Raw genomic sequence first — 27,908 nt, 5'->3', positions numbered from 1 at the left:
ACAGAATATAAAGGCGTGTAGTGCTAGGCATTCATGGTTAAATATGACACTCGTTTTGAGGAAAGCTTATCGCAGTAGCCTCATTTCTACTAAACGTTAGCATAGTTTTGAATTAAAAATATATACATTGTTAAGGTACTTGAAGTTGAGAAATAAAAAAAAAAACTTAAAAGTCGCAAGTCCTAGGTTTGAGAGGAAGTTATGTAGTCATATCAAATTTTCTATTCGAGCTTTTTTCCCAGGATAAGAAATGGTGTATTCTGGTAAAAGGGTAGGAAGTTTAAGGTTCTCTTTGATGGGTTACTTTATCCTTTAGTTAACCTCACTTATAACCTGTTTCATGTTAGTAAAAAAGTAAATAATTATGTGCCTAAAATTAGAAGTTTAGAGATTATGTTGCAGTTTCAACTTTTAGATTTCATTAAAATTAAGTATTGTCAGAGTTCACAAGAGATGGTTGGTTTATTTTTCATCAAGAGAATTCGTAACAATTATTTTTTTCGAAAATGTAAAACAATCAAAATACTGTTACCAGACATAACAGAAAGCATATCCTTGAGTTGTGAACCTATTTTTGTTTATTTTATGAATTTCAGTATTTGAAAAGTGGAGATTCAAGATGGATGGACTGTTTGTATAAAGTATTGATCGCACTGTGTGCATCAACAATTCTGTGCACTTGCGGAGAGGAGATTAACTCTCAGGTATTGTGAACTATCGATTACATTTTGTAAGAACAGATTTGTGCAACCAACTGGTAGTTCTCTGGTAGTTGTCAATTTAGTCGTTATGTTTTAGCCAAGCTTTAGACTAGGTCATCTTCAGGGCTGTGGAGCATATGTTAAACAGAAACCAATGAATGTAGTTAATTTATTGATTTATTTACAATAAGGGCAATCACCCAGATACAATGAAATGTAATTTATAAGTAACATATAATGTAATTTATAGAATATATGAATATATTGCCATAGTATAATAATAATAATCATTCTGTATTGTACGATCCTCCTCTCAATTCCTAAGTAGTTTGACGTCTTTGGATAGCGTAACAATTTCACTAAATTTTTTATTTTTATTTTTTTTGCGCATGAACAGCTGAGGTTATTTGCGCATATTTATTATTATTATTGTTTTTGTTATTGTTACTTATGTATTTTGTTTTTACGGAATACCGTAGTAATGAGAACCAATGAGATGAATTTCCATTGAAAATTCAGTTTCCAAACATTGGTAAGAATTCAAAAATTTCTCATAACTAGGGTAGGAAATACAGACTCTTTATCCTCATTTTTAACGGAATTCTGTTGTGATTGCTAATTCGCAAATAGCTTTTACTAAACAAATAATATTTGCATTTATTGTAGTCTTGTTGGTTCTTTGAGAAAAGTTAACAGCAATTGGTAATGATTGTTGACTAGGTGGAGAACTTACATCAAAGTGCGTACAGAAGTTCCTGGTATGAAGAACAGCCGGCAGCAAGGAAGGATTTGATAATTTTAATGACCGTTACAGCTAGACCTTTTCAATTCCAGTATAAAGGATTGGTTACGTTCAACTTTCACCGATTCGCTATGGTAACTTTTCTATAATTTGATTAGATATAACATTATGTTGGTAGCAAGACATTGGATTAGAGGTTCACTTAACAGTATAATACTGTAGTTTGATTAGAGTTTGTTTATGCAATCATTTGTTTTGTTGTGGTTTCCAGGTAATTCAAGGATTCTACTCGTACACAACAATGTTGAGCAACTTGGAAACAGCTGAGTAGACAGAGTTGCTCAATGAAAATATTTCTAATATTTAGAGCACCTGAACACTTGCTTTCAAGATGAGAAATTCACACTTTTTTCTCTTACTTTTTAAAATTAAAAAAAATCGTTCTTCAAGTTTCATGATCGTCTGATCTTCTGGAGCAACTGGAGCATCACCTTCCAACTCACTCTCTTAAGTTAAGTTCTGCATCTGCATCCAAAACAATAACATTAGGCTAAAAGCCGACCATGTTTTACTTCGAGATAAGGCTCCAGTCATACTGTAATTTCTCCTTTAGAGCACTTTTAACCTTATCGTCTCTCTTACATTATAGTTCAATGTACACATAACCGTGAAATGACGCAACCGGCCGCCAAAGTTAGAGATCTATCCTTATGTAATTTAAGGTATCATTTCACTTTAGTTAAGTTCATTAATAAAACTTTTTAATGTTCTTAAACTAAAAAATAAAAAATGTAATAATAATAATATTTGCCAATATTTAAAGTGTTAAATAACAAAGGCGAAGTATTGTGGGGTTTAAAGGTAAAAGAGGATAAACAGAGGTACCGCGATAAGAGCGGTAGCGGGTGTAAAGGCCGGTGAGTGAGGACTAGGCAGTGAGTGGGCAGCCTAGTGCAGACCGACAGACAAACGCAAGCCGAGAATCAAACTTAACAATTTAGGTGAGCTTGTAGGTTGGTGTGTTAGTCCCTTACTCACACGGCCTGGTGTATCGGTGTTATTTCTGCGTGTAGAGACTTATATAAAAATAGATATTAAGCACTTTGTATATAGTAGATATTAGTCGTATAGTTTGAGAGAAGAGTTCTTTTATGTTGTTTAAGTTTGCCTTATTATTTATTTAATAAAGTTTTGTACTGTTCACAAATTAACTGTTCCTTGCTATTATTTAGCCATCCCATCCCTAGTGTGTGAGAGTATGTGTGTTGAGAGAGTGAGGTGAGGAGAGCGTGTGTGAACGAGAGCATCTCAAGGAGTGCAGCCGCGCTGCGAACGATAGACAGCGAAAGCAACGACTCGCTGGGTTTACACACAGATCAGTTAAACATGAATTCTGCAATAAAATTAAGCTTGCTTTTCTAAAAATGTTAATTAGATTAATACAGTGCTGGGCAATGTTATATTAATGTTTATTATAAAAGGTGCACATTATATTACTTCAGCAGTGGCATTGTTTTAAAATTGAATGAAATCGTTAAAAATTACAACCAGAACAAAAATAAAATGTTGCACAATTCTGTGATTTATTCAAATAATTGAAAACTAAATGCATTTCATCAGGATGTAAGAGATATTAAGAAATTATTAGAAAGTAATTTTGTACATCAGGACTACTTCGAAGAACACAGAGGCATCTCTCGAATTTCTCCTCTAGTTTTGAATGAAGAGTCACGGGAATAAATTAAGACTAACCTATTAAAATGATCTATCATTAAAGAATTGGACCCTTTAGTTATTAATGGTAACCTCATTTTTTCTGTACATATCGCAATGATTTCACTGATGATTTGGTTAGTTTTCTCCGTTTCTATACAGTTTCTATGGATTTAGAAATGAATGGGAAGGACTAAACTGGGTTTCTCAATTAAAAGCGCTGCTTATTACAATTGGTGCTGAACATATGTTTTCGTTGAACTGTACATTCGAGGCCCGAAGAATGGTATCTGCCATAATCGAGAAATTTAGTAATCATTGTTTAAGTATTGATGTGAACATCGCAATTAACTCGCGGTATAATCTACTGCGTAGATCTATTAGTACTCTGGGTTTGGGTAAGGATTATCTCAGTTTCAGAACTAGCATCGTCAAGTTGCGAATTGTATGTCGTACTCTAGAAAGGATTTTACCCACATACCCTCGTACGTTGTATAATTATTCGATGCAAACAGGTGAGTAGTTTTTTCACTATATTAAGTTAGAGAGGGTCCGAAAATAAGTAAGAAACGAAAACTCTAAGCTGTGAAAAACAAACCAAAAACTAATGGATATCGTCGGGTTCAAAATTATTTCAAAATGGAGGAGAATCTGATATTTAAATGATGTATTGGTGGAGTTATTTCCTCAGCTGATGGATTCAGATTTGAGTAACTTTGCACTAAAATGGAAGAAACATGATTGAAAGAAGAGGTTTTATTCAGCCAGAAGCATCCAGATTCATGATAATATCTTCTGGCTTAATCCAGAACTGTGAAAAATGGTATCACTTTCCTTTTCTACTGGACTACTTAGTGAATGAAAGTTATATTTCAAGGACTCAAATCTTAGTGTACTTATGCTGTTTCCAGACAAAACTTTAAAACTGGCACCTAATGACCTTTCGTTTCTACTTTTCTTGGTGAAAACCGTCGTCTACCCCTGCTGTCGGGTTCAAGCATCTGTTAGCCTTTTTTGTACTGACTCTTTTACAGCATTTACTGTAGGAATTCATTTCCATCTTTGTAGACAATCTTTTGTGGATGCATTTTCTCCCAAAGTTCATCTTAACCCCTCTCCATTTTGAATATACCACTTCCTGATAGCTAATTTGATTACGCTGCTTACTCTGTTACATGCTTACTTCTCTATCTCACTTTTTCAATAAGTTTTCTGAAAGAAATCTATGTCTGTTTGTATTCCTCCTTTATTAGATATAAAAGCTTATTTGATATAATAGGTTAATTTTATTTTAAAACTGAACATATGGCCATGGGTTTTAAAGTTCTGAAATCAGCTTTCAAATCTGAATTTTATGGCATCTATGAAAGTTTTAAGCATAACTACTTCTGGATTTGTAATTTCTTCATGAGTTTTTACTGAAAGTAAATATTTAAATGTTTGTTTCATTAAGTCACCCTGGAATAGAACTAGCTTACTTCAAAACTTTTCCACTCTTCATAAAGTTTGAGAATTGTTTGTTCCCTTTCCTGTAAACGTAAATTCACATTAGCATTTTATCATCTTTTTTTTTTAAGCGGTGGAAAATGCCCACAGGCACCGTCCGCCGTGTCGGGTGTGTGGGGCTTCACCCCCTTTTTTCAGGTGAGTTTCCTCCACGGCACCACCATAAGGTATTTCTTTGGGGAGGCACCTGGTATATTATCGTCACATTTTTATAAACGTTTCTTATAAACGGATCCTCTCCAGATCCTTCTTCTTCAGCATTAACATCTTAAGGCGATGACATACCAATTTTCTTTACACCTTCATCAACTTTTCATCTCCTCCGTCATCCTTCCTTGATCCCTTTAAACAAAAAAATAGAATGTAATTTTGAATATAAAGATAATCGTATTTTGATTTGTATTAACAACACATTTATAGTCCCAGTGTAGCTTAGTTGCACAACTTGGCAAAATGATTTTGAAGAATTAAGTACCTTTTTAAATAGTTATTCGGAATTTAACTATGTACTGATGGGCGATTGTAATGCCAGAATTGGGGAGAAACAGGTATTACCGGAAGAGGTCTTGGGTAAAGATATAAATTGTTTTAGAAAATCTAGAGATCAAATTTTAAATAAAAATGGTGAGCAATTTATAGATTTATGTAACGACCATAATTTAGTTATTTTAAATGGTAGAATAACAGGTTTTTCGGAAGGGCATTATACGTTCATTGGGGGACAAGGTTGCTCAGTTATAGATTTTTGTAGTGTTTCAATGAATGTGCTGGAATATATATCAGAATTTTATCGGAAACATTCTCTGATCATTTGCCGATACTTTTGCAATTTAAGTGTAATGCAGTTAAACGGGTGGGAGGAGATGTGCTGTGATGTTGTTGCCTAAATTAAGGTTTACAAAAAATGACGAAAAGAGTTTTAAAGAAAAATTGAGAAACCTAACTGAGAGTAAAAATGTTGTGTTAGCGAATAGTGATGTTCAACGGGTGGTGGATGTCTTGGCACAAATGATAAAAAGTTGTTCATGGGACGCGTTAAATGGGAATAATTTTAATGTAAATAGGAGTAGGCCGAAACAAAAATGGTTCAATAAAGCTTGTGCAATTAAAAGAGAAAGAGTCTATGGTTTATTAAAGTTGTATAGAAAGTGTAATTTAACGTGGGTCAAAGATTTATATGTTAGTGCACAAAAAGAATACAAATTATTATGTGAACAAACAAAAAGCGATTTCTATAATTCTATTATAGAGCAGTTTAAAATGGTATAAGAGATGGGAAAGAATTTTGGAAACTGGCAAAGGTGTTAAAAAACAGATTTTTTGTGGCGAATCATAATATAGAAAATGAGGAGTGGGTAGAATATTTCTCTAGTCTACTTAATGTTAAAACACATGCACCTAAGCTAACATTTGTACGGTCATTTACACAGGATGAATCCTTAGATAAACCTTTTGATTTTAAAGAATTATTATTTGTAATAGATAAGGCTAAAAATGAAAAGGCTTCAGGATTAGATCGGATTCCTTATGAGTACTTCAAACATTGTCCTAATAATTTTCTTGAAAAAGTTTTAAATTTATTCAATTATATTTTTGAAGCTCGGATGGTACCAGATAGTTTTAGTAATTCTATTATATTTCCATTATATAAGAAAGGTGATAGCGGGGTGGTTAGCAATTATCGGGGTATATATTTTTCAGATACTATTTCTAAATTATATACTGGATGATTTTAGAGAGGTTAACACGCAGGGTGCAACACAATAATAAATTAAATGAGTTTCAGTCTGGTTTCAGAAAAGGTTACAGTACGAATGAAAACATATTTACTTTATTAAACATCGTTAATATTAAAATGCAAAGGAAACGAAGTAAAGTGTACAGTTTCTTCGTAGATTTTAAAGCTGCATTTGATTCCCCGGTTAGACACGCGATCTATTGTAAACTGGACACTGTAGGAGTATCTACAAAAATAATTGAAAATATTGAAAGTTACTACAGTAATACAAAGGCGGCTGTTTGAACGAAAGACGGTATAACAAGTTATTTAAAAAAAGAAAACGGTCTGAAACAAGGGTGTTTACTTTCCCCACTTCTTTTTTCATTGTTTTTAGATGACCTGCACGACTTTCTAGGAGGTGGATTGTGGGTAAATAATATGAATGTCAGAGTTCTACTTTATGCAGATGACATCGTCGTTTTGGCCAGTGAGCCGCGTACTCTGCAGAACATGATCAATAGATTGAATTTATACTGTCAGCTATGGAACTTAACGTTAAATCTAGATAAATCTAAAATCATGGTCTTTAGGAGGGGTGGTAGGCTGGCGCGTGGGGAACGATGGACATACTGTGGTGAAAATGTGGAAGTTGTTTAAGAGTACAGATACCTTAAGAGTACAAATATCTTTTCATCTCCTCCGTCATCCTTCCTTGATTCCTTTGCATTGAAGGCGGATTTCGCTGTAACTTCGATCTCTTCGTAAAGGAGCTCTCTTCTTTTTCTTCACTTGTAGCCTTTAACGTTGCGCATTAGCACATTAGAAACATGTATTTCCTTCAATTACAACTTTCAAAGAAACTGTATGGAATTTTGTACTGAACTTTTTAAAGCGTGAAACGGCCCGACTAAAACAAAATTAATTCTACTGTAAAATATCAAAATTATTGTTATTTATATTTTTGCAATTTGTGTACGTGTTAATGACTGTTTAAAATTTCAATGTATGCATTGTTCTATTGCACTATTTATTTCGTAATAAATGCTATGAACTTAAGAATTTTATATATAAAAAAAAATATATATTTTTTTCGAAATGGTCTTTATTTTCCCAAAAAATATAGTCACCATACGTATAGATGACGAGTGGTATTTAATAAATATAGAATACCTAAATTAATGTCACAGGTATTAATTGAGAGTATTATTTTCAAAAAGAGTTATAAATCCATTTTATTGGTTAAAAATTCTATTTTTCTTTCACGTAGCTGTAGTAAGGTGCTTAGAGATACTGTAAAGTCTTTTGACCAGAAAAACCCAAGTGAATCGCAGAAAAAGGCGCATTAACTTACAGCTTGGGACTGAACATTAGATAGATAGATAGATAAACTTTTATTTTAACCATAGAAATTTACAAAAAACAAAAAAATTTACAAAAGTAATAGCTGACATAGCCACGGGCTGGTTGTCAGGAGTGATAATTACGAGTAAGTAAGTATATCTTTTACATTCAACTAAAAACTGTACAATAAAAAATGTAAATAATAAATCAACAAAATAAAAATAATAAAAAAGTAACAGAATTTTTCCCTTTAAAATTATATTTTTATTTTAGACCATCAATAATCCACCCACCAATCAGTAATTGAATTGGCGAACCAAAAAAGGAACGATTGGCTAGAGCGTCTCTTATAAAGTCACCCAACACCGCCCAATTTGCGCCATTGAAATACCTCAATATTTCCTCTTCCGATAAGCACTATGCACCAAGAAACCTCAATCTTATCATTTTAAGAATTCTACAATGTCCCAAGAAGTGGAATGCATCCTCGGCTTCCCTAAGGTCACACATCGAGCAATTGTAATTTCCTCCAACAATATATGGTTTAAGATTTAAATTGAGGGCTTCCAGTTGACTTACGACCTCTCCAGTCCCAGATTCAAATAATCCACTTCTAGGTACAGCCACTTATATATATGTAGTAAATATCATTGGAGTCTCGTTGTTTATAAGTCAACTGGAAATGGGGAACTAATCCTTCCCTTATAACATTCATTTCCTTTTCTAGCTGTTCCACTGAGACAAACATTTTGCTAAAAACAAATCCCAATTTATTAGCGAAATTCATCCAGTCCTTGTACCACAGTATTTTCTTTTTAACTATTTCTTTGGCTAATAAAGAAAAAGAAATCAGGCGGAAATCTTTATAATTTAGGGTTTTTATTATGTATTTTAAATGAAGACCAAATGTGAAAACATGAATAGGCACACAGTTAGCATCCAAATATATCACATAATCCGGAATATTCTAGATAGGATAGATAGATAGATAGGATAGATAGATAGGATAGATAGATAGGATAGATAGATAGGATAGATAGATAGGATAGATAGATAGGATAGATAGATAGGATAGATAGATAGGATAGATAGATAGGATAGATAGATAGGATAGATAGATAGGATAGATAGATAGGATAGATAGATAGGATAGATAGATAGGATAGATAGATAGGATAGATAGATAGGATAGATAGATAGGATAGATAGATAGGATAGATAGATAGGATAGATAGATAGGATAGATAGATAGGATAGATAGATAGGATAGATAGATAGGATAGATAGATAGGATAGATAGATAGGATAGATAGATAGGATAGATAGATAGGATAGATAGATAGGATAGATAGATAGGATAGATAGATAGGATAGATAGATAGGATAGATAGATAGGATAGATAGATAGGATAGATAGATAGGATAGATAGATAGGATAGATAGATAGGATAGATAGATAGGATAGATAGATAGGATAGATAGATAGGATAGATAGATAGGATAGATAGATAGGATAGATAGATAGGATAGATAGATAGGATAGATAGATAGGATAGATAGATAGGATAGATAGATAGGATAGATAGATAGGATAGATAGATAGGATAGATAGATAGGATAGATAGATAGGATAGATAGATAGGATAGATAGATAGGATAGATAGATAGGATAGATAGATAGGATAGATAGATAGGATAGATAGATAGGATAGATAGATAGGATAGATAGATAGGATAGATAGATAGGATAGATAGATAGGATAGATAGATAGGATAGATAGATAGGATAGATAGATAGGATAGATAGATAGGATAGATAGATAGGATAGATAGATAGGATAGATAGATAGGATAGATAGATAGGATAGATAGATAGGATAGATAGATAGGATAGATAGATAGGATAGATAGATAGGATAGATAGATAGGATAGATAGATAGGATAGATAGATAGGATAGATAGATAGGATAGATAGATAGGATAGATAGATAGGATAGATAGATAGGATAGATAGATAGGATAGATAGATAGGATAGATAGATAGGATAGATAGATAGGATAGATAGATAGGATAGATAGATAGGATAGATAGATAGGATAGATAGATAGGATAGATAGATAGGATAGATAGATAGGATAGATAGATAGGATAGATAGATAGGATAGATAGATAGGATAGATAGATAGGATAGATAGATAGGATAGATAGATAGGATAGATAGATAGGATAGATAGATAGGATAGATAGATAGGATAGATAGATAGGATAGATAGATAGGATAGATAGATAGGATAGATAGATAGGATAGATAGATAGGATAGATAGATAGGATAGATAGATAGGATAGATAGATAGGATAGATAGATAGGATAGATAGATAGGATAGATAGATAGGATAGATAGATAGGATAGATAGATAGGATAGATAGATAGGATAGATAGATAGGATAGATAGATTGGATAGATAGATAGGATAGATAGATAGGATAGATAGATAGGATAGATAGATAGGATAGATAGATAGGATAGATAGATAGGATAGATAGATAGGATAGATAGATAGGATAGATAGATAGGATAGATAGATAGGATAGATAGATAGGATAGATAGATAGGATAGATAGATAGGATAGATAGATAGGATAGATAGATAGGATAGATAGATAGGATAGATAGATAGGATAGATAGATAGGATAGATAGATAGGATAGATAGATAGGATAGATAGATAGGATAGATAGATAGGATAGATAGATAGGATAGATAGATAGGATAGATAGATAGGATAGATAGATAGGATAGATAGATAGGATAGATAGATAGGATAGATAGATAGGATAGATAGATTGGATAGATAGATTGGATAGATAGATAGGATAGATAGATAGGATAGATAGATTGGATAGATAGATTGGATAGATAGATAGGATAGATAGATAGGATAGATAGATAGGATAGATAGATAGGATAGATAGATAGGATAGATAGATAGGATAGATAGATAGGATAGATAGATAGGATAGATAGATAGGATAGATAGATAGGATAGATAGATAGGATAGATAGATAGGATAGATAGATAGGATAGATAGATAGGATAGATAGATAGGATAGATAGATAGGATAGATAGATAGGATAGATAGATAGGATAGATAGATAGGATAGATAGATAGGATAGATAGATAGGATAGATAGATAGGATAGATAGATAGGATAGATAGATAGGATAGATAGATAGGATAGATAGATAGGATAGATAGATAGGATAGATAGATAGGATAGATAGATAGGATAGATAGATAGGATAGATAGATAGGATAGATAGATAGGATAGATAGATAGGATAGATAGATAGGATAGATAGATAGGATAGATAGATAGGATAGATAGATAGGATAGATAGATAGGATAGATAGATAGGATAGATAGATAGGATAGATAGATAGGATAGATAGATAGGATAGATAGATAGGATAGATAGATAGGATAGATAGATAGGATAGATAGATAGGATAGATAGATAGGATAGATAGATAGGATAGATAGATAGGATAGATAGATAGGATAGATAGATAGGATAGATAGATAGGATAGATAGATAGGATAGATAGATAGGATAGATAGATAGGATAGATAGATAGGATAGATAGATAGGATAGATAGATAGGATAGATAGATAGGATAGATAGATAGGATAGATAGATAGGATAGATAGATAGGATAGATAGATAGGATAGATAGATAGGATAGATAGATAGGATAGATAGATAGGATAGATAGATAGGATAGATAGATAGGATAGATAGATAGGATAGATAGATAGGATAGATAGATAGGATAGATAGATAGGATAGATAGATAGGATAGATAGATAGGATAGATAGATAGGATAGATAGATAGGATAGATAGATAGGATAGATAGATAGGATAGATAGATAGGATAGATAGATAGGATAGATAGATAGGATAGATAGATAGGATAGATAGATAGGATAGATAGATAGGATAGATAGATAGGATAGATAGATAGGATAGATAGATAGGATAGATAGATTGGATAGATAGATAGGATAGATAGATAGGATAGATAGATTGGATAGATAGATAGGATAGATAGATAGGATAGATAGATAGGATAGATAGATAGGATAGATAGATAGGATAGATAGATAGGATAGATAGATAGGATAGATAGATAGGATAGATAGATAGGATAGATAGATAGGATAGATAGATAGGATAGTTAGATAAGATAGATAGATAGGATAGTTAGATAAGATAGATAGATAGGATAGATAGATAGGATAGATAGATAGGATAGATAGATAGGATAGATAGATAGGATAGATAGATAGGATAGATAGATAGGATAGATAGATAGGATAGATAGATAGGATAGTTAGATAAGATAGATAGATAGGATAGATAGAAAAACTTTTATTTGAATTATGTATTTATAATTTGATTATGTACTTTAAATGAAGACCAAATGTGAAAACATGAATAGGCACACAATTAGCCTCTGAATATATCACGTAATCCGGAATATTCTCAGAAAGTCTGAAGAGTTTTTTAATAAAGGTCTTTTGAACTGTTTCTATTTTATCCAAGAAAACCCCAGAATTAGCAACCATAAGTTAGCACGGACCGCATCACAGAATTAAATACGCCATATTTAGAAGGAAGGGAAATAAGATCAATTAGAAATAAATTAGACCAAACAGAGTTAATCCCGCAGTAAAGCACGTCGAGAGCATTGAATAAAGTGGGAAGTGAATGAGAGAGTTGACGATAGCGTTGGGACAGAACATTAGTAATTTAAAAAAAGTACTCCTTACAGAAGAAGAATGAAGTTTAAATTTCAGAATAGAAATATATTTAGATGATTATCGAAGGGGAAATAGATAAAAGTAGTAAAGTTAGTTTTTGTACACTACAAATAACGTTAACACGGTGCGCAGAAAATGGTGAAAAAGTTAAGAACTCTAATTTAAACCAAATTACAGCTTTGGAAAATTATTATTGATGTCACTAATGTTACCTAGACATACCTCCAGGGTATATTTTCTGTTGAATAATTCATCGTTTACTAGGTAGGTAATTTGGTGGTTTACTTTCACGAACATACTAGAGCGCTCAGCGGCACTCATAAAGTCTGCAATTAAAAGGGCTGTTTAAAAAATTGATGATTCAGTAAATAGCCGAGGCTGGAATAAGAGATATCTTGATATTTTGCAGGTAGCTGAGTAAGGAGTTCAGTTCTTATTGGCTGGTCGCTATTGATTACACCAATGTTTTTTAAGGTAATTTTTGTTTTCTTTGTAAAAATTTCTTGCTCTTGGTTTTTTAATAATTATAAATCATTTGGAATCAGATAATATTATTAAAACAAAAATACTCATCTCGCACTAAATAAAAAAATAATGTAATAAATCTATAATTGATGCCTTTGAACGAAGGTGTCTCAGATAGTAAACACTTGTGTTCCTTTGTTACGAAATTCCAGGATATAACTTTCAGTCTTAGAAAAGTCCTGTGCCTTCTACTAACCTAAATACAATTCCTGTAGGAGTAAAGGATTCAGCCAAGCGATTAGAGATTTAGAGACGAAAAATCCTCTCCAACAAATTGCAAAAAAAATCATATTGCTATTTAACTAGGTTACCAAATTTTCTGTGGTGCATCCATTCCATTCTAGAAGAAGTGGTTTAATAAAATGTAAATCCATAATGATCTAAAAGAATCCATTGTAAATCACCGTTTGAAAAAGAAACCTATACTTTAGCTTAATTTACCAGAAATTTCGCTTGAGTTAGTCTGTGCGTTCGCTAAACCCAAGTAGGTCGCGTAAGGATGCGACAGGCTATGCGAGTTTGTGTTGTTAGGATGTGATACCTGTGTGGGACACCAAGATTCTTGATTAGGTGTCTAGTCCGTTCACTTCTAAGGGAAACCTTGAGGTACTTTGGCAAAGATAGAAGACCGATATTGTTTTCTTTACAGAATTTCTCTCATCATCAACAAAAGTAAGAGTTTGAGGTCTGCAGGGATTCATCGAAGGTCTGTCTCTAAGTAACATCTAAAACTACTATCCTTTTTTATTGTCAGGATAAGTCCTGTACAGTCTCTTCTATTTTGTTAAGGTGAATTAAATGAGTTGTTAAAATGCCGAGTTTTTAGAAAAAGGAATTCCAACAGTGTAAAAACTTTGCATTTTTTTTACTGTTTGTAAGTTAAGCACTTGAAACTATTGTCTTGCAAATTTAACCCAGGTGGGTTCCAGGTTAGCAGAGTCTCCTCCGTTTCAGAATTTGTTACTTACGTCTGTGTGAAAAAGTGTAAAAGAAAGTCTCGTGTGGGTTTCACTCTAAATATTTTCTTTTTTAAATTTTTAATCAGAATCACTGAGATTAATTTTTTTTACTTAAACTTCCGATAAAAACATGTCACTTATATTACTTCTTGTCTTGTAGAATTTTAAAAGGCTTTCACCAATACAGTTAACCAACTACATACTGACAAGATGTGGACTGTTGAATCAAGAAGGCCGCCCATGGACTGTGATCATCGCCACTTACCATGCCATCATGCTGATATTGGTGGGCTTTCTTACTGGTAAGAGTTCTTGATTTGTTTAATGCCGGGTCTAATTCTTTTTCTTGGGAAATATTAGTTTTACGTTTTTAGTTATGTTGGACATAGAGTTTTCAAAAACACATATTTTACGAGCATGTTGTGCCCAATGGAACCAATGTGCCAAATTTTCTTGCCTTGTGGTTTCGACATTTTTCGATAAAATTGAGTGAATGGTATTTGGCTATTGTGTTATATTGCTCCTAAGGCGCCACAGCAGTCGAGCGGGTTAGGAGCGAGATCCGTAAAGCTAAGAATCTATTGGGGCTCTGGGATCAATTCCTGGACTTGCCCTTGGATTTTATTTAATAGTTAAGCATAGTCGTCCGTCTCCACCCTCGATCGCTGATCATGTTCGCAAAAAAATGTATTACTACTTTCGAAATTCAGAATTTGGTTTAATAATTCTTTATATTTTTGTTTACTAATATTTTAATTTTGTTTTTAGTCGCAAACGTTTATAAGAAATTGGATGATTTCAACGAGTTTATACTACCTCTCTTGCTGTTGCCAATCATCACCCATGTATCTGGAAAATTCTTTCATTTACTACTAAATCAGAGGAAATTACGTAAATTACTAGATGGGTAATATTTTTATGATAATTATTTAATTTTAAATTTAGTAATTTATGCATTGGTAGGAGAAGCAATAATTTGCACAGTTTATTTCAACTTTGTGCCCTTAAATTAATTTATTTTGCGTTGCCCAGATTGGAACATCTGCGCCAAGATGAGCTCGGTGATTCTGTCTACGCTGAACATTTCATCAAGGCCGACAAGATGAATAAATCTATAGTCTACTATCTGGATCTGAATATGCACTTGGCTCCGGTTATTTCTACCGGGCTCAACGTTTTGCACGATTATCTGTCTGCATCTGAAACTCCAACTTTAATGATTCCGGTATTATTGTTATTTTTTTTCTTTCCTCATTTCCATTTGGTTTTTGATGTTGAGTTTTCACTGGCAATTCACTTTTTGTTTCTATGAGTTGACCCTGCGGCCTTTATTTAGATCTTTTGTACCACTGACAATTCACAATACAAAGCCTCTAGAAACGAGATGAAACATCCAGATTCTCCAGGGAAGATCTAGGAGCTGAAGTAGGAGCCGCAAGGAATAAACACTCAAAGAGGGTTCTAGGTATTCCCCCCTTCAACTCCTGATAAATAACCGAGGTTTTCAGAAAGCCCGAGGCAGAGAGGAAATGAGAGCAAGGATAAAATTTTTTGGTATCTTCAAGGCCATCCCTCAGATCATAGGTACAGTTTCATAGCTGTTTGCATGAGCCAACTCTCAGTGAGGTCTAGCGGAAAGGGGGCTTAACAAAATTAATTTCGGCTCAATGAGTCGTCTTGTTGTAAACTTCTATTTATTATTGATTTTACTTATTTGAAAAGTATTTACAGATATGGATTCCTTGGGAGCACCAAAAATCTTGGCCTTACGTTGCAGCGGTTATCGCTTCTACGGTAATTTCATTTACTTTCGCAACTGTGTATGCTTCATTATATTCCCTGCTAGTAACCATCGCCTTGCAAATGTCAGCGTTGCTACAGGTGCTGCAAGCTAAAATGGAGGAGGAAAAAGCAAACGATAAGAGTATTTTCCGCCAACACTTTAATATTTTACAGTAAGTAAAATGACAAATTTTAGAATATAGTACAACCTCGATTAACCGGGCTGACCTCCGGCTATACCCACCCCGGAAAACTGAAATCCCGTTTAAACCGAATACACAGTATTACGTAGTAATACATTACTGTTTCGTCCCAGAGATCGACTCCTTCCTATCTTAAACTCTCTCTTTCTCTATCTCTTTTTTTTTTAAATTTATTTTTTTGTCGTTCAACTTTTTGAAAAATACTTTTCAAGTGTTGTTTGCTTTTTTTTTTCTTCATAAAACGACCACTTTCTGATGAGTGTACGCAATTTAAAAAGCAGAACATTGTCACTGGTTGGAATGTCCCTTATCGTGAAAAAATTCAATCAATTCAGCAACTGAATTCGATACTGCATCCAGGAATATTCCTGGGTGATCATTCTCTTCTTCGTCAATTTCATTTCCTTCTACCGGTTTGTCTTCTCGGATGTTCTGGACGATTTCTTCAGGACTAAGGCATGCAAACTGTGGAGCATCTCTATCACAATCGCCTACGATTATGTTGCATCGAAAGACAAAACATTTTCCTGTCGTCACCGAAAATTAACTTTTGTTTCGGCGCCGATCCAGGTGTTCTTATGATGACTCAACATGATCCCGGTTAATTGAGGTTGTACTGTACTTGCCAGATAGCTTATAATATACAGAATTTAGCGGGTGTTGGTGAAGTGGTATGAGCGTAGCTTTGTAAATTGGAAGATCCCAATACGAATCCCGCGTACGACTAAATTTCATTTAAAAAAGTATTAAGGTTTTTAAAGTAATAAGAGTGACTGCATAAGCAGGATTCGAACTGGGGATCTTCCACTTACAAAGCCACGCTCATGACCACTAGAGCAACACCCGCCCATCCCTGGCAAGATATTCTTACCGTAATCATAGGTCAAGAACTGTTGCATTAAAATGATGTGATGATTGCTTTTATTTTATGATAAAACAAATTTATTCTGACTCACCCACAACCATTATATGACACTTCATGTTTTAAGATCTTCAATTATTATTATTATTTTACTTTGCGTCACCAATAACATTTTTTGCAATCAGAGGACCTCCCAAAATGAGTATTTCTGGTGGAAAATTAACATTTAAAACCGTTCACGAATAGAAAAAATTGTAACTTTGATCTTAAATATCTCGACAAATACTACGGATATCGAAACGAGGCCAACGTCATTTTCTCACAGTTTTTTTATGTACTTTTCATAATCATTGTCAAAATCAGTGGTCTTTATAAAACCCCAATCAGGTTTTTGGCCGAAACTCCGCTAAAAGTAAAGATACAGCATCGGGGGTGACAAATTAGGAAACTAGACAAAAAAAAACATAGTTTACTTCGTGGGTTTTTTCGAAATTTCGCTTTCCTAAAAAGTTATTAGCGATTGGTGCGTTTTAAATGGATCACCCTGTATACAGTGGTCGAAACTTCAAGAGGTGATTCAGCAGCTCAAATGCAACAGAAAATATTCTCTTTACTTTGGCCTGATTCTCAATAGTGTCCAAGATATTTGCATTTTTAACTTTTCCGCCCATATTCGCGTTTTTCACCATAAAACGGCCATAACTTTTCTATCCTTTATCCTACAACAAATCTGCTTATTTCAAACGAAAGAGCATTAAATTTCCTACAAATTTTCTTAACCCAGAGCCTCAAAACGTTTTTTATAGCAATGAAATTTTTACTTTAATGTCTAAAAAATTCGTTCTCGGTGATTTTTGTTAAAATTTTCAACCGCATTTTTTCAATGATTAATGAATCAAGGAGTCACATAATTTCAGAAAAAGTTGCGCATTTATTGAGCTTCAAGAACATATGGACTGTTTTTGGTTTTTAATAAAACCCTACCCCGAACAGAGGGGTGTAAATGCAGAAAACTGGGATTTTGCGTAACCGACTTTTCACTACTAATTTATTCAAATGTCAATTTTTGGAGAAGGAACAAAAAGAAAAGTAACCATTTTAGTTTTTAACAATCATTATTTAATAAAACGGAAGTAAAAAATAAAGTAGCAATAAAACACATTAGTAAAAAAGTACTATAGGGAGGTGCCTAGCTAAAATTGCTACAAAAATTGTTCGAACTATTCAAACAAGGAACTTTTAGTTTCTTGACTACAATTGTTTGGGCAACATATTTTAACGACATAATGGAGGGTTTTTTTTTCTTCATCAAAGTTAATTAATAATAATTCAAAACTAATTAATTTTTGGAGAAGGAACAAAAAGAAAATAACCAATAATTAATTGTTAAGAAATTAATTAACTTTGATAAAAAAAAAACCATTATGTCATTAAAATAAGTTGCACCAACAATTGTAGTCAACTACTGCGTTTTATTGCTACTTTATTTTTTTACTTCCGTTTTATTAAATAATAATTGTTAAAAACTAAAATGGTTACTTTTCTTTTTGTTCCTGCTCCAAAAATTGACATTTGAGTAAATTAGTAGTGAAAAGTCGGTTACGCAAAATCCCAGTTTTCTGCATTTACACCCCTCTGTTCGGGGTAGGGTTTTATTAAAAACCAAAAAAATCCATATGGTCTTGAAGCACAATAAATGCGCAACTTTTTCTGAAATTATGTGACTCCTTGATTCATTAATCATTGAAAAAATGCGGTTGAAAATTTTAACAAAAATCATCGAGAACGAATTTTTTAGACATTAAAGTAAAAATGTCATTGTTATAAAAAACGTTTTGAGGCTCTGGGTTAAGAAAATTTGTAGGAAATTTAATGCTCTTTCGTTTGGAATATGGACGGAAAAGTTAAAAATGCAAATATCTTGGACATTGTTGAGAATCGGGCCAAAGAGAAGAGAATATTTTTTGTTGCATTTGAGCTGCTGAATCACTTCCCCAAGTTTCGACCACTCCTCCGTATACAGGGTGTTCAGCATAAGACTACCGTAACTTCGGGAGGCGATTCTGGGCATCATTTGAGTTTGAGAAATATAGGCAGCTTTTTGCTAAAAAGTAGTAACACCTTAAAAAAGCATAAAATTAAAAATATCTATAAAACGGAGCCGAATCGACCCATAGTTTATATGGAATTTTTTGTTGCAAATAAAAGTATTTAACTTTGTTGTATATACAGGGTGTTCATTTTAAGACGGCTCAAATGCATTTCATGCTTAAACGGTTGATCTGAGCGAAAAATGGTAGAGGAAAAATTTGTTACCCGTCACCTCTAGTTTCAGAATATGTGACTTGATTTTAGGATCCTGCCCGCATAGGCGGCTGTCAAGCTTAAGTCGGTGAAGGACTAAGTTTGGAAGTGTACAGAAATCAAGAGCATTGAGGTTTCAGTGATGTTCATCGATTAATTATAGAGCAGAGCCGCCTATGAGTTTGGTAGGCAAATTTTAACGAGTTAGGATAGATCGTTGATTCAGTTACCCATTAAAGAACTTTGTTGCCAAATGGCATCGCAAAATTCTTTATATTACCGAACGTTACCACGCATCTTGTAACAGGTTTATCGATTATTAGCAGTTATAGGTATTTAGAAGAAACCTTTTCCTTTGTAATTAGTGGCTTGGTTTTTGTTTATGACGAGTAATTAAGTGAGAAAAGTTATAAAATAATGGCTGATCTCCAATACCCTCAGCAGCTCCTAGAGTTAGTCAATTATTATTTGTTTACTATTTAATTTTAAGTGAAATTTCTCAAAGTGTTTCGTTTTAATGGATGTACGAGAGTACCACTAGAAAAAAATAATGAATTTTGCAATGTTTACATTAGATTTACAACAAGTTAAAGTTTGCTGCTGCCATATGGCAACAAAGAGCCTTTATGCTATTTCCACTTCTTTTATTTTAGGCCAGCTTTTTCTGTTGAAGTTACGATGATGAGTTGTTCCCCGACTAAATTTTTGTTGAACCCCCTGCGTCTTCTGTTTTGACAGACGAAGAATCAGGCGAAGAGGAGGAGGGGACATTACCCATTTACCCGGTTGTCAGTTACTAGCTCCTTCCTGCTGAATTAGTTTTTCGACATTCAGTTAGGTATGACCAAATGGTGCATTTTGTAGCGCAAACGAAGGCAAAAAGAAATGGTGATGTGCATCCAACGAATGTAAATCAATTATACGCACAATGTGCTAAATATGTCATGTCGGTCTGTGTATCGATGGTTTTGCGGAATTTAATACATTTTAATTTTCATTAAATAATTTCATAGATAATTTGTAAAAATAAAATAAAAAATGAGAGAATACAAAAACACAAATTATATATATAATTAATACTTAAGAGTTGAAATAAACACCAAATTAACATAAGTTTAGTTTATTCACTTGACATAAGGCATAACACACATAAAACATAACATACATAAAGAGTGTCATACATAAAGTGAAGAATGTCTCTTACTACCTGCAACCCTTTTGCCACCCCTAACGGTCATCCCTTCTCAGACACCCTCAGATACCAAACAGTTAAATTTACCTCCAAATTAATGATTTTATTCGTGTAAATAGTAATTAAATTAGCTTTTATGGTTTAATAGAAAGGTTTTTTGCACTCCCATGCCCCTTGGTTGCCATCTGGTAACATTGAAAAGACATACTTTTCTCAAAAACAAATTTTTTTAAACATTTTTCACCATTATAAAGCATCCTACAAAATATCATTTAAAAAAATTGTATAAAATAGTTACTGTCCTTGCCTTAATGGGTTAAGATAGTAATTAGGTAAATTACCGCTAGGGGAGACGTGTGCGGTCACATCATTTTTTTTTAATAATTGATTCACCTGACTGCCTTTTTAGGATTCTCTGTAGCACCTGATTAAGACACGAATAAACTTTTTTCAGAGTAATACAGCAACTTAACAACCTATTATCTGGCCAATATTGTCTGGAAATATTGGTATCAACATTACAGCCCTGTGGAGCCTGCTACATGCTGATAAAGGTAATACAACTTCACTGTTTCTTATTCAACATGGAAGTATTTCGATGGTGTCAGAAATGGAGATCAATGTTTTAAGCTGAAGAACAGTGTGGCCTTAGTTCATTGTTTTGTCGCATCTGCAATAGCATTAACACACTAAGCGTAGACGAAATATAATACAGAAAAGAGTTCTCATCGAATCGCTGCATACCTCTTGTAGGTAGATTGGAATGTTTGGTATGTGAGTGGACACCCAGTTGAGGGAGTCTGAGAAGGGATGATCGTTAGGGGTGGCAAAAGGGTTGCAGGTAGTAAGTGACATTCTGCACTTTATATTTTCCTGTCTATTCCATTACTTTATGTTATGTGTGTTGGGCCTTGTGTTGGCGTTAGAATTTATGAATTAAGTGAATAAACTATACTTATGTAGATATGTGTTTAATTCACCCTTAAGTAGTCAAAGTATATAATTTGTGTTTTGTTTTTTTTAGTTTTCTTTTAATCTCATTTCATATTTTACACTCTTTAAAATAAAATGCTTTCAAATCTTGCTAAATATGTGATTTATCCACAAGGATCACATACTAAGCCGTACTGAGTTTGCAACTTTCAGAATAACTATTGACATGCTTGAAAAGATGTTTTTCAAAATGGAAACAATCTATCTAGATACGCTACTACAACTTGTCTAATCTACTGAACTTATCCATCAGTAGGGTGCTAAACTATGGCAAAATGTAGGTACCTGCCAAACAGAGAATGTGCAGATTATATTGAAATTGTGATTGCTGCGAAATGATTTCTGTATTCCACAAGAATAAATACAATTTCTAGCAAATTAATAAAATATAAACAGAATATAAAGGCGTATAGTGCAAAGCAAAGGTTAAATACGCCACTCGTTTTGAGGAAAGCTTATCGAAGTAGCCTCGTTTCTACTAAACGATAACATAGTTTTGAATTAAAAATAAGTATACTGCTAAGGTATTTGAACACTGGAAATCCAGAAAAAGTTAAAAAATCGCTTCGGTAAAGTCGCAAGTCTCACGTTTGAGAGGAAGTATTGTAGTCAATCAAATTTTTTACTCGAGCTTTTTTCCCAGCATAAGAAATGAAGTATTCTGGTAAAAGGGTAGGAAGGTTAAGGATCCCTTTGAAGGGTTACTTTCACATTTACTTAACCTTACTTATAACCTGTTTCATGTTAGTAAAAAAGTAAATAATTTTGTGACTAAAATTCGAAGTTTAGAGAACAGGTTGCAGTTTGAACTTTTAGATTTCATTAAAATAAAATAATTTCTTTATCAAGAGAATTCGAAACATTAATTCCTTTTGATAATACAATTTTGAAAATGTAATGATTCCCCCTCCCCCTGGCCTTAGGGGCTACAATTTAAAAACCTGGTCGACACTTTAAAACTCTATTTGAACGGGATACACACTACCCTGCAGTTAATGGTCCATTACAATAATTATATTATAAAGTTCTTCAACCTTTATCTAAAAAAAACTTTAACTATAACTAGTGCCTGCCACTAGTTAATTTAATATGTGGGTTGAATAAATAATAAAACTCGCTAAACTTATTAAGTAGTAACCTGATTTATTAACACATTAACATTACTAACTTTAACATTTACTAGCAACTAACGCTATTCATTACAGCTACCATTTACAACAGTCACAACAGTTTACTGTTACTTACTCACTACGTAACGCCACAAAACTGTTCCACGACTCCAAATTGCACTAGTCTCAGCTGCACTAACAAAGCTCTACTCACTAACTGACTAACCGCCCAACTGGCTAACTCTGAAGCACTCCGCAACACTGACTCTCTCAAACTGTAACTAACTAACCGGCTCATCGACTAACCGGCTAACAGCCCAACTGGCTAACTCTGGCTAACTGCAGAACTCCAACTCAACTCTGACTCTCTCCAACCAAGACTGACTGCAACTCTGTCTGACTGCAACTCCAACTGCGACTCCCCACTCTAACTGCGACTGCCCCACTCTTAAGTGTCATTTTCTGTCTCACTCCCACCTGCCACTCAATAACTGGGAAAACACATGCTGCCCCCACCCCAACTGGGGCCGCTCCCTTAGCTTGCCTTTACACAGTGGTGGACCGTTATAGGCCACGGTCACCACACTCCTAGAACAATCCAGCCCCTTTCTTCTCCGGCTCAGGTAAAGTCTAGCCTTTTGTCTACACAGTGGCGGACCGTTATAGACTTAGGTCAGCCAACCCCCAGAACAATCCAGGCCTTTCTTCTCTGCTCAGGTCAACTTCGTTACACTGCCCCCTCTTAGAACTGTTCGTCCCGAACAGAAGTCTCCTTCGTGACGTAGGGCAGTAATCGGTCCAAGTGTACCACCTTCATTTTGGATCTGGGCGTACGTTGGATCTCGAACACCAGGTCGTTGAGCCGACAGGCCATGGTGCAAGATCCTTCCCAGTAACTTAGGAGGTTTTCTCTTTTTGCGGACACGTTTATACGACCAAACTTTCTCACCTCTCTGGAACGTTTTTCCGGTGACCTGTCTGTCGTACCATGTCCTCGTGCGGTGACGTACAGCTCTCAACTCACGGCGAAGTTCCGCAGCACAGCCGATTCGTCCGTCTCCGGGCTGACAAAAAACAGGTCACTGGGTAGTCGAGGTTCCCTACCGAACACAACGCTAGCAGGTGTTCGGCCAGCGGTCGCGTGAACTGCCGATCGGTACGCCATCATTATGGGAGGTGTATGTTCATCTCAATTCTCCTGATGTTTATTCCCCAAAAGTCTCCGATGGCCTCCTAGGGTCTTGTTGATTCGCTCCATTATGCCGTCAGAGTGAGGGTGTAGCGGCGTCGTCCTTGTCCTCCTGACGCCGAGGATCTGGTAAACCGTCGATGCTGCAGCTGTCGTTGACGCGTCCTGATCTGCTAAGACGAGGGCCTCTGCCCGCTTACTGAAGTAGTCCATCGCAACCAGATTATAGCGCATTCTTCTTCCGTAATCAGGAGAAGGTCCTGCCATATTGAAAACGATCCTCTTGAGAGGTAATCCAACCTTGTCCTGTCTCAGGGCGTCATTGGTTCCTCGGCTGGTTCCCTTCCTTGCTACCCACTCGGTGCTACGACTACCCCAGTCTACACCATCTTCGTGGTAGCCTACCAAATAGAACCGCTGCCTCCGCTTGGCCAGTGCCCTCTTCACTGCAAGATGGATCCCGGTGTTACCTCCGTAGATGTCCGATAGCCCTTCTTCCCTTTTCGATCCTGGCAGGAGTACTTGATCTCCCTCTTCTTTCCTCGCTGTCCACGCTTCAAGGCTCTCTTCCGCTCTTGGTTGAACAATGGTTCTCTTACCTTGATCTTTCTCTTCCTGCCCTCCGCAGTTTTCCAGCGCTCCTATTCTTTCTTTTGCCCACGCAGCTTCTTGAACTTCTACAAGGCTACGTCTTCCTTTATCCCGGTCACATTTTAAGTCTGACCTGCTATCTGCATCATCCTTGCTGCCTTTGTCTTCTTCTTGGAAGTTGCGTGCACCTGTTCCGCCCTCAATTTCTTCTGGTATCTTGCTTACTTCCCTTCTTATTGAAACAATCAAAATACTCTTTATTAAAATAACAGACAGCGGTATCCTTGACTTATGAACCTATTTTTGTTTGTTTCATGAATTTCAGTATTTGAAAAGTGGAGATTCAGGATGGTTAGACTGTTTGTATAAAGTTATGGTCGCACTGGGTGCATCAACAATTCTGTGCGCTTGCGGAGAGGAGATTAACTCACAGGTATTATGAATATCAATTACATTTATAGGAACAGATTTGTGCTACCAACTGGTAGTTATCTGCTAGTTGTCAATTTAATCGTTATGTTTTAGCCAAGCTTTAGACTAGGTCATCTTCAGGGCTGTGGAGCATATGTTATACAGAAACCAGTCAATGTAGTTAATTTATTTATGTATTTATTTACAATGAGGGCAATCACCCAGTTACAATGAAATATAATTTAATGTAATTTATAAGTAACATGTAATATAATTTATATTTATATATTACTATATATTTATATTATATATTACTATATTATATATTACTATATTGTACGATCCTCCTCTCAACTCCTAAGTACGAGTTTTAGTTTTAGCTTTTGACGTCTTTGGATTGCGTAACAATTTCTCTAAATTTGCATTATATATTATTATGATTGTTATCATTATTATTGCTATAATTATCATTATTATTATTATTGTTATTGTTGTTATTATTGTTACTTATTTTGTTTACAAGGAACACCACAGAACCACTGCAATGAATTTCCGAAGAAAATTCAGTTTCCAAACTTTAATACGAATTCAAAAATTTCTCTCAACTACGTAGTGTAGGAGATACAGATTTTTTTATACTCATTATTAAGGGAATTCCATTGAGATTGCTAATTCGCAAATAGCTTTTACTAAACAAATAATATTTGCTTTTATTGTAGTCTTGTTAGTTCTTTGAGAAAACTTAAAAGCAATTGGGAATGATTGTTGACCAGGTGGAGAACTTACATCAAAGTGCGTACAGAAGTTCCTGGTATGAAGAACAGCCTGCAGCCAGGAAGGATTTGTTAATTTTAATGACGGTTACAGCTAGACCACTTCAATTCCAGTATAAAGGATTGGTTACGTTCAACTTTCACCGATTCGCTATGGTAACTTTTCTATAATTTGATTAGAAATAACATTATGTTGGTAGCAATACCATTGGCGTTTAATCCATCCGGGTAGTTCCTTAATAGAGGTTCACTTAACAGTATAATACTGTAGTTTGATTAGAGTTTGTTCCTATAATTATTTGTTTTGTTGTGGTTTTCAGGTAATTCAAGGAGTCTACTCGTACACAACAATGTTGAGCAACTTGGAAACAGCTGAGTAGACAGAGTTGCTCAATGAAGATATTTTTAATATTTAGATCACCTGAACACTTGCTTTCAAGAGGAGAAATCCACACTTTTTTCTCTTACTTAAAAAAAACTGTTTTTCATGTTTCATGATCTGGGGCAACTAGAACATCAGCTTCCAAGACATGAATTACCACTCTCATTTCTCCAAAACTAAGAATTAAGGAATTCGCCTTACATAAGTACTACATCTGCATCCAAAACAATAACTTTAGGTTAAAGGCCGACCATGATTTACTTGGAGATAAGGCTCCATTCATTCTGTAATTTCTCCTACACAGCACTTTTAACCCTATCGTCACTCTTAAATATAGTTCAATGTACAGATAACCGTGAAATGACGCAACCAGCCGCCAAAGTTAGGGATCTTTCTTTAGGTAATTTAAGGCAGTGGTTCTCAACGGGAGCCATATGGCCCCCAGTGGGCCACAGCGTATTTTAAGGGAGCCACAGAAAAAAAAGTAAAATTAGGGGGGGGGCCACGGAAACTTCTGAAGGGGGCCACAGAAATTTTCACGAACAGTATTTTAAATATTTAAAAAATAAATAAAAAAACTAACGTAGCAATTTAAATAGAAAAAAAATTTAATATTTTCACGTCAATTTGTATATGGGTTATTTGTATTTTTATGGCGCGCCATTACTCACCCACAAAACAAAATTATAGCTAATAGTGCAAGCATGCGCACATTGGCGCTGATCTGCTCCCACTTTATATATTATATAAACTTAGGATGGAAGATTTGCGAGGAATCGGTCAAATAAAACAACTCGTCTCTTTGCCAACGTTTCGACAAATATATTGTCCTCTTCGGGGCCTGGATATTACAAATACAAAACAATTTACAGAGTCATTAACATAGAAAAAACAGTAAAAATCAGTAATACAAAAATAAACAGTAAAATACAATAAATTCTTTATAATTATTGAAACTTACGTGGCTATGCGGGTTGGTTGAGTTACAGAAACTAAGAGCCAGAAATGGAGAAGCAGATATATAGTATAAACAGATATAGCGGGATTTACACGGGAATTTTGGTAATTACAATTGAACAGATACAATAGACTAATTACAACAAAAGAGTAAATACAGTAAATATTGGGAAATTTCTTTAAACAACAAAAACCGTTAAACACAAAACACAGGAGAAACCAAATAACCCTTATGCACTAAATAACAAATAAACAAAAGATTTGAAGTAAATTTAAGAAAACCCAGCAATAATTATGTACAAAATTTGGATATCTATTTATTTTTTAATGATAAAATTGTAGCATTTGGCCAAATTCGACGTGTCTGTCCTAAAGTTAACTTTGTTGTTCTGTTTTACTATGTGGCACATTTCAAGAAAATTTCGCTTATACTGTTTTTTTTCCCTTTAGAGTACTGTCACATTGTGAAAGTCAAAGTTGTGTTTGTTGTCAATGTGGTGTCTAAGTAGCGCGGTGGAATTATCGTCTTTTTTTGTCTTACAATCATACTGATGCTGGTACACCCTTGCCTTGAGATACTGACTTGTCTGGCCTATATAACAACTGTCACAATCCTGGCAATTTATTTTACTGATTTAAGGTATCACTTTAGTTAAGTTCATTAATAAAATTTTTAATGCTCTTAAAATAAAATAAAAAGTTGTAATAATAATATTTGCTAACCAGAGATCAGTTAAACATGAATTCCGCAATAAAATTAAGCTTGCTTATCTAAAAATGTTTATTAGATTAGTACTGTGCTAGGCAATGTTATATTAATTTACATTATAAAAGATACACATTAAAAATCTTCAGCAATAGCATTGTTTTAAAATAAAATGAAATTGTTAAAAATTACAACCAGAACAAAAATAAAATGTTGCACAATTTTTGTTTCTAAATTAATTAATTAATTAATTCAGTGATTTATTCAAATAATTGAAAACTAAATGATAAAAGATTAGGTTCTAAATTTCATGTATTTTGTATTTTATCTGGCCGGAGTCCTTGGTATGTAGACCTCTGGTGATATTTCGTCTCAAAATCTGGATGTAAAAATATAAAACTGGTAGATCTTTTA

General features: G+C 34.2%; 1 protein-coding gene across 1 annotated transcript; it reads left to right on the top strand.

Moving 5' to 3' along the window:
- Positions 1–609: 609 nt before the first annotated feature.
- Positions 610–27,908, top strand: LOC141458891 (putative odorant receptor 19b). The gene is made up of 10 exons (XM_074137446.1): positions 610–704; positions 12,966–13,030; positions 14,201–14,342; positions 14,809–14,947; positions 15,073–15,265; positions 15,772–15,995; positions 20,838–20,937; positions 24,591–24,698; positions 25,450–25,605; positions 25,770–27,908. Exons 2-10 carry the CDS (start codon positions 13,019–13,021, stop codon positions 25,827–25,829), a joined length of 1,134 nt encoding a protein of 377 aa, XP_073993547.1. The 5' UTR covers positions 610–704; positions 12,966–13,018; the 3' UTR covers positions 25,830–27,908.

Source organism: Rhodnius prolixus, unplaced genomic scaffold (genome assembly GCF_049639745.1).
Source record: "Rhodnius prolixus isolate KJV_2025 unplaced genomic scaffold, Rpr scaffold_5, whole genome shotgun sequence".
In the NCBI taxonomy this organism is placed as follows: domain Eukaryota; kingdom Metazoa; phylum Arthropoda; class Insecta; order Hemiptera; family Reduviidae; genus Rhodnius; species Rhodnius prolixus.
Note: the sequence above shows the minus strand (reverse complement) of the source record. Positions and strands in the feature narration are given on the sequence as shown.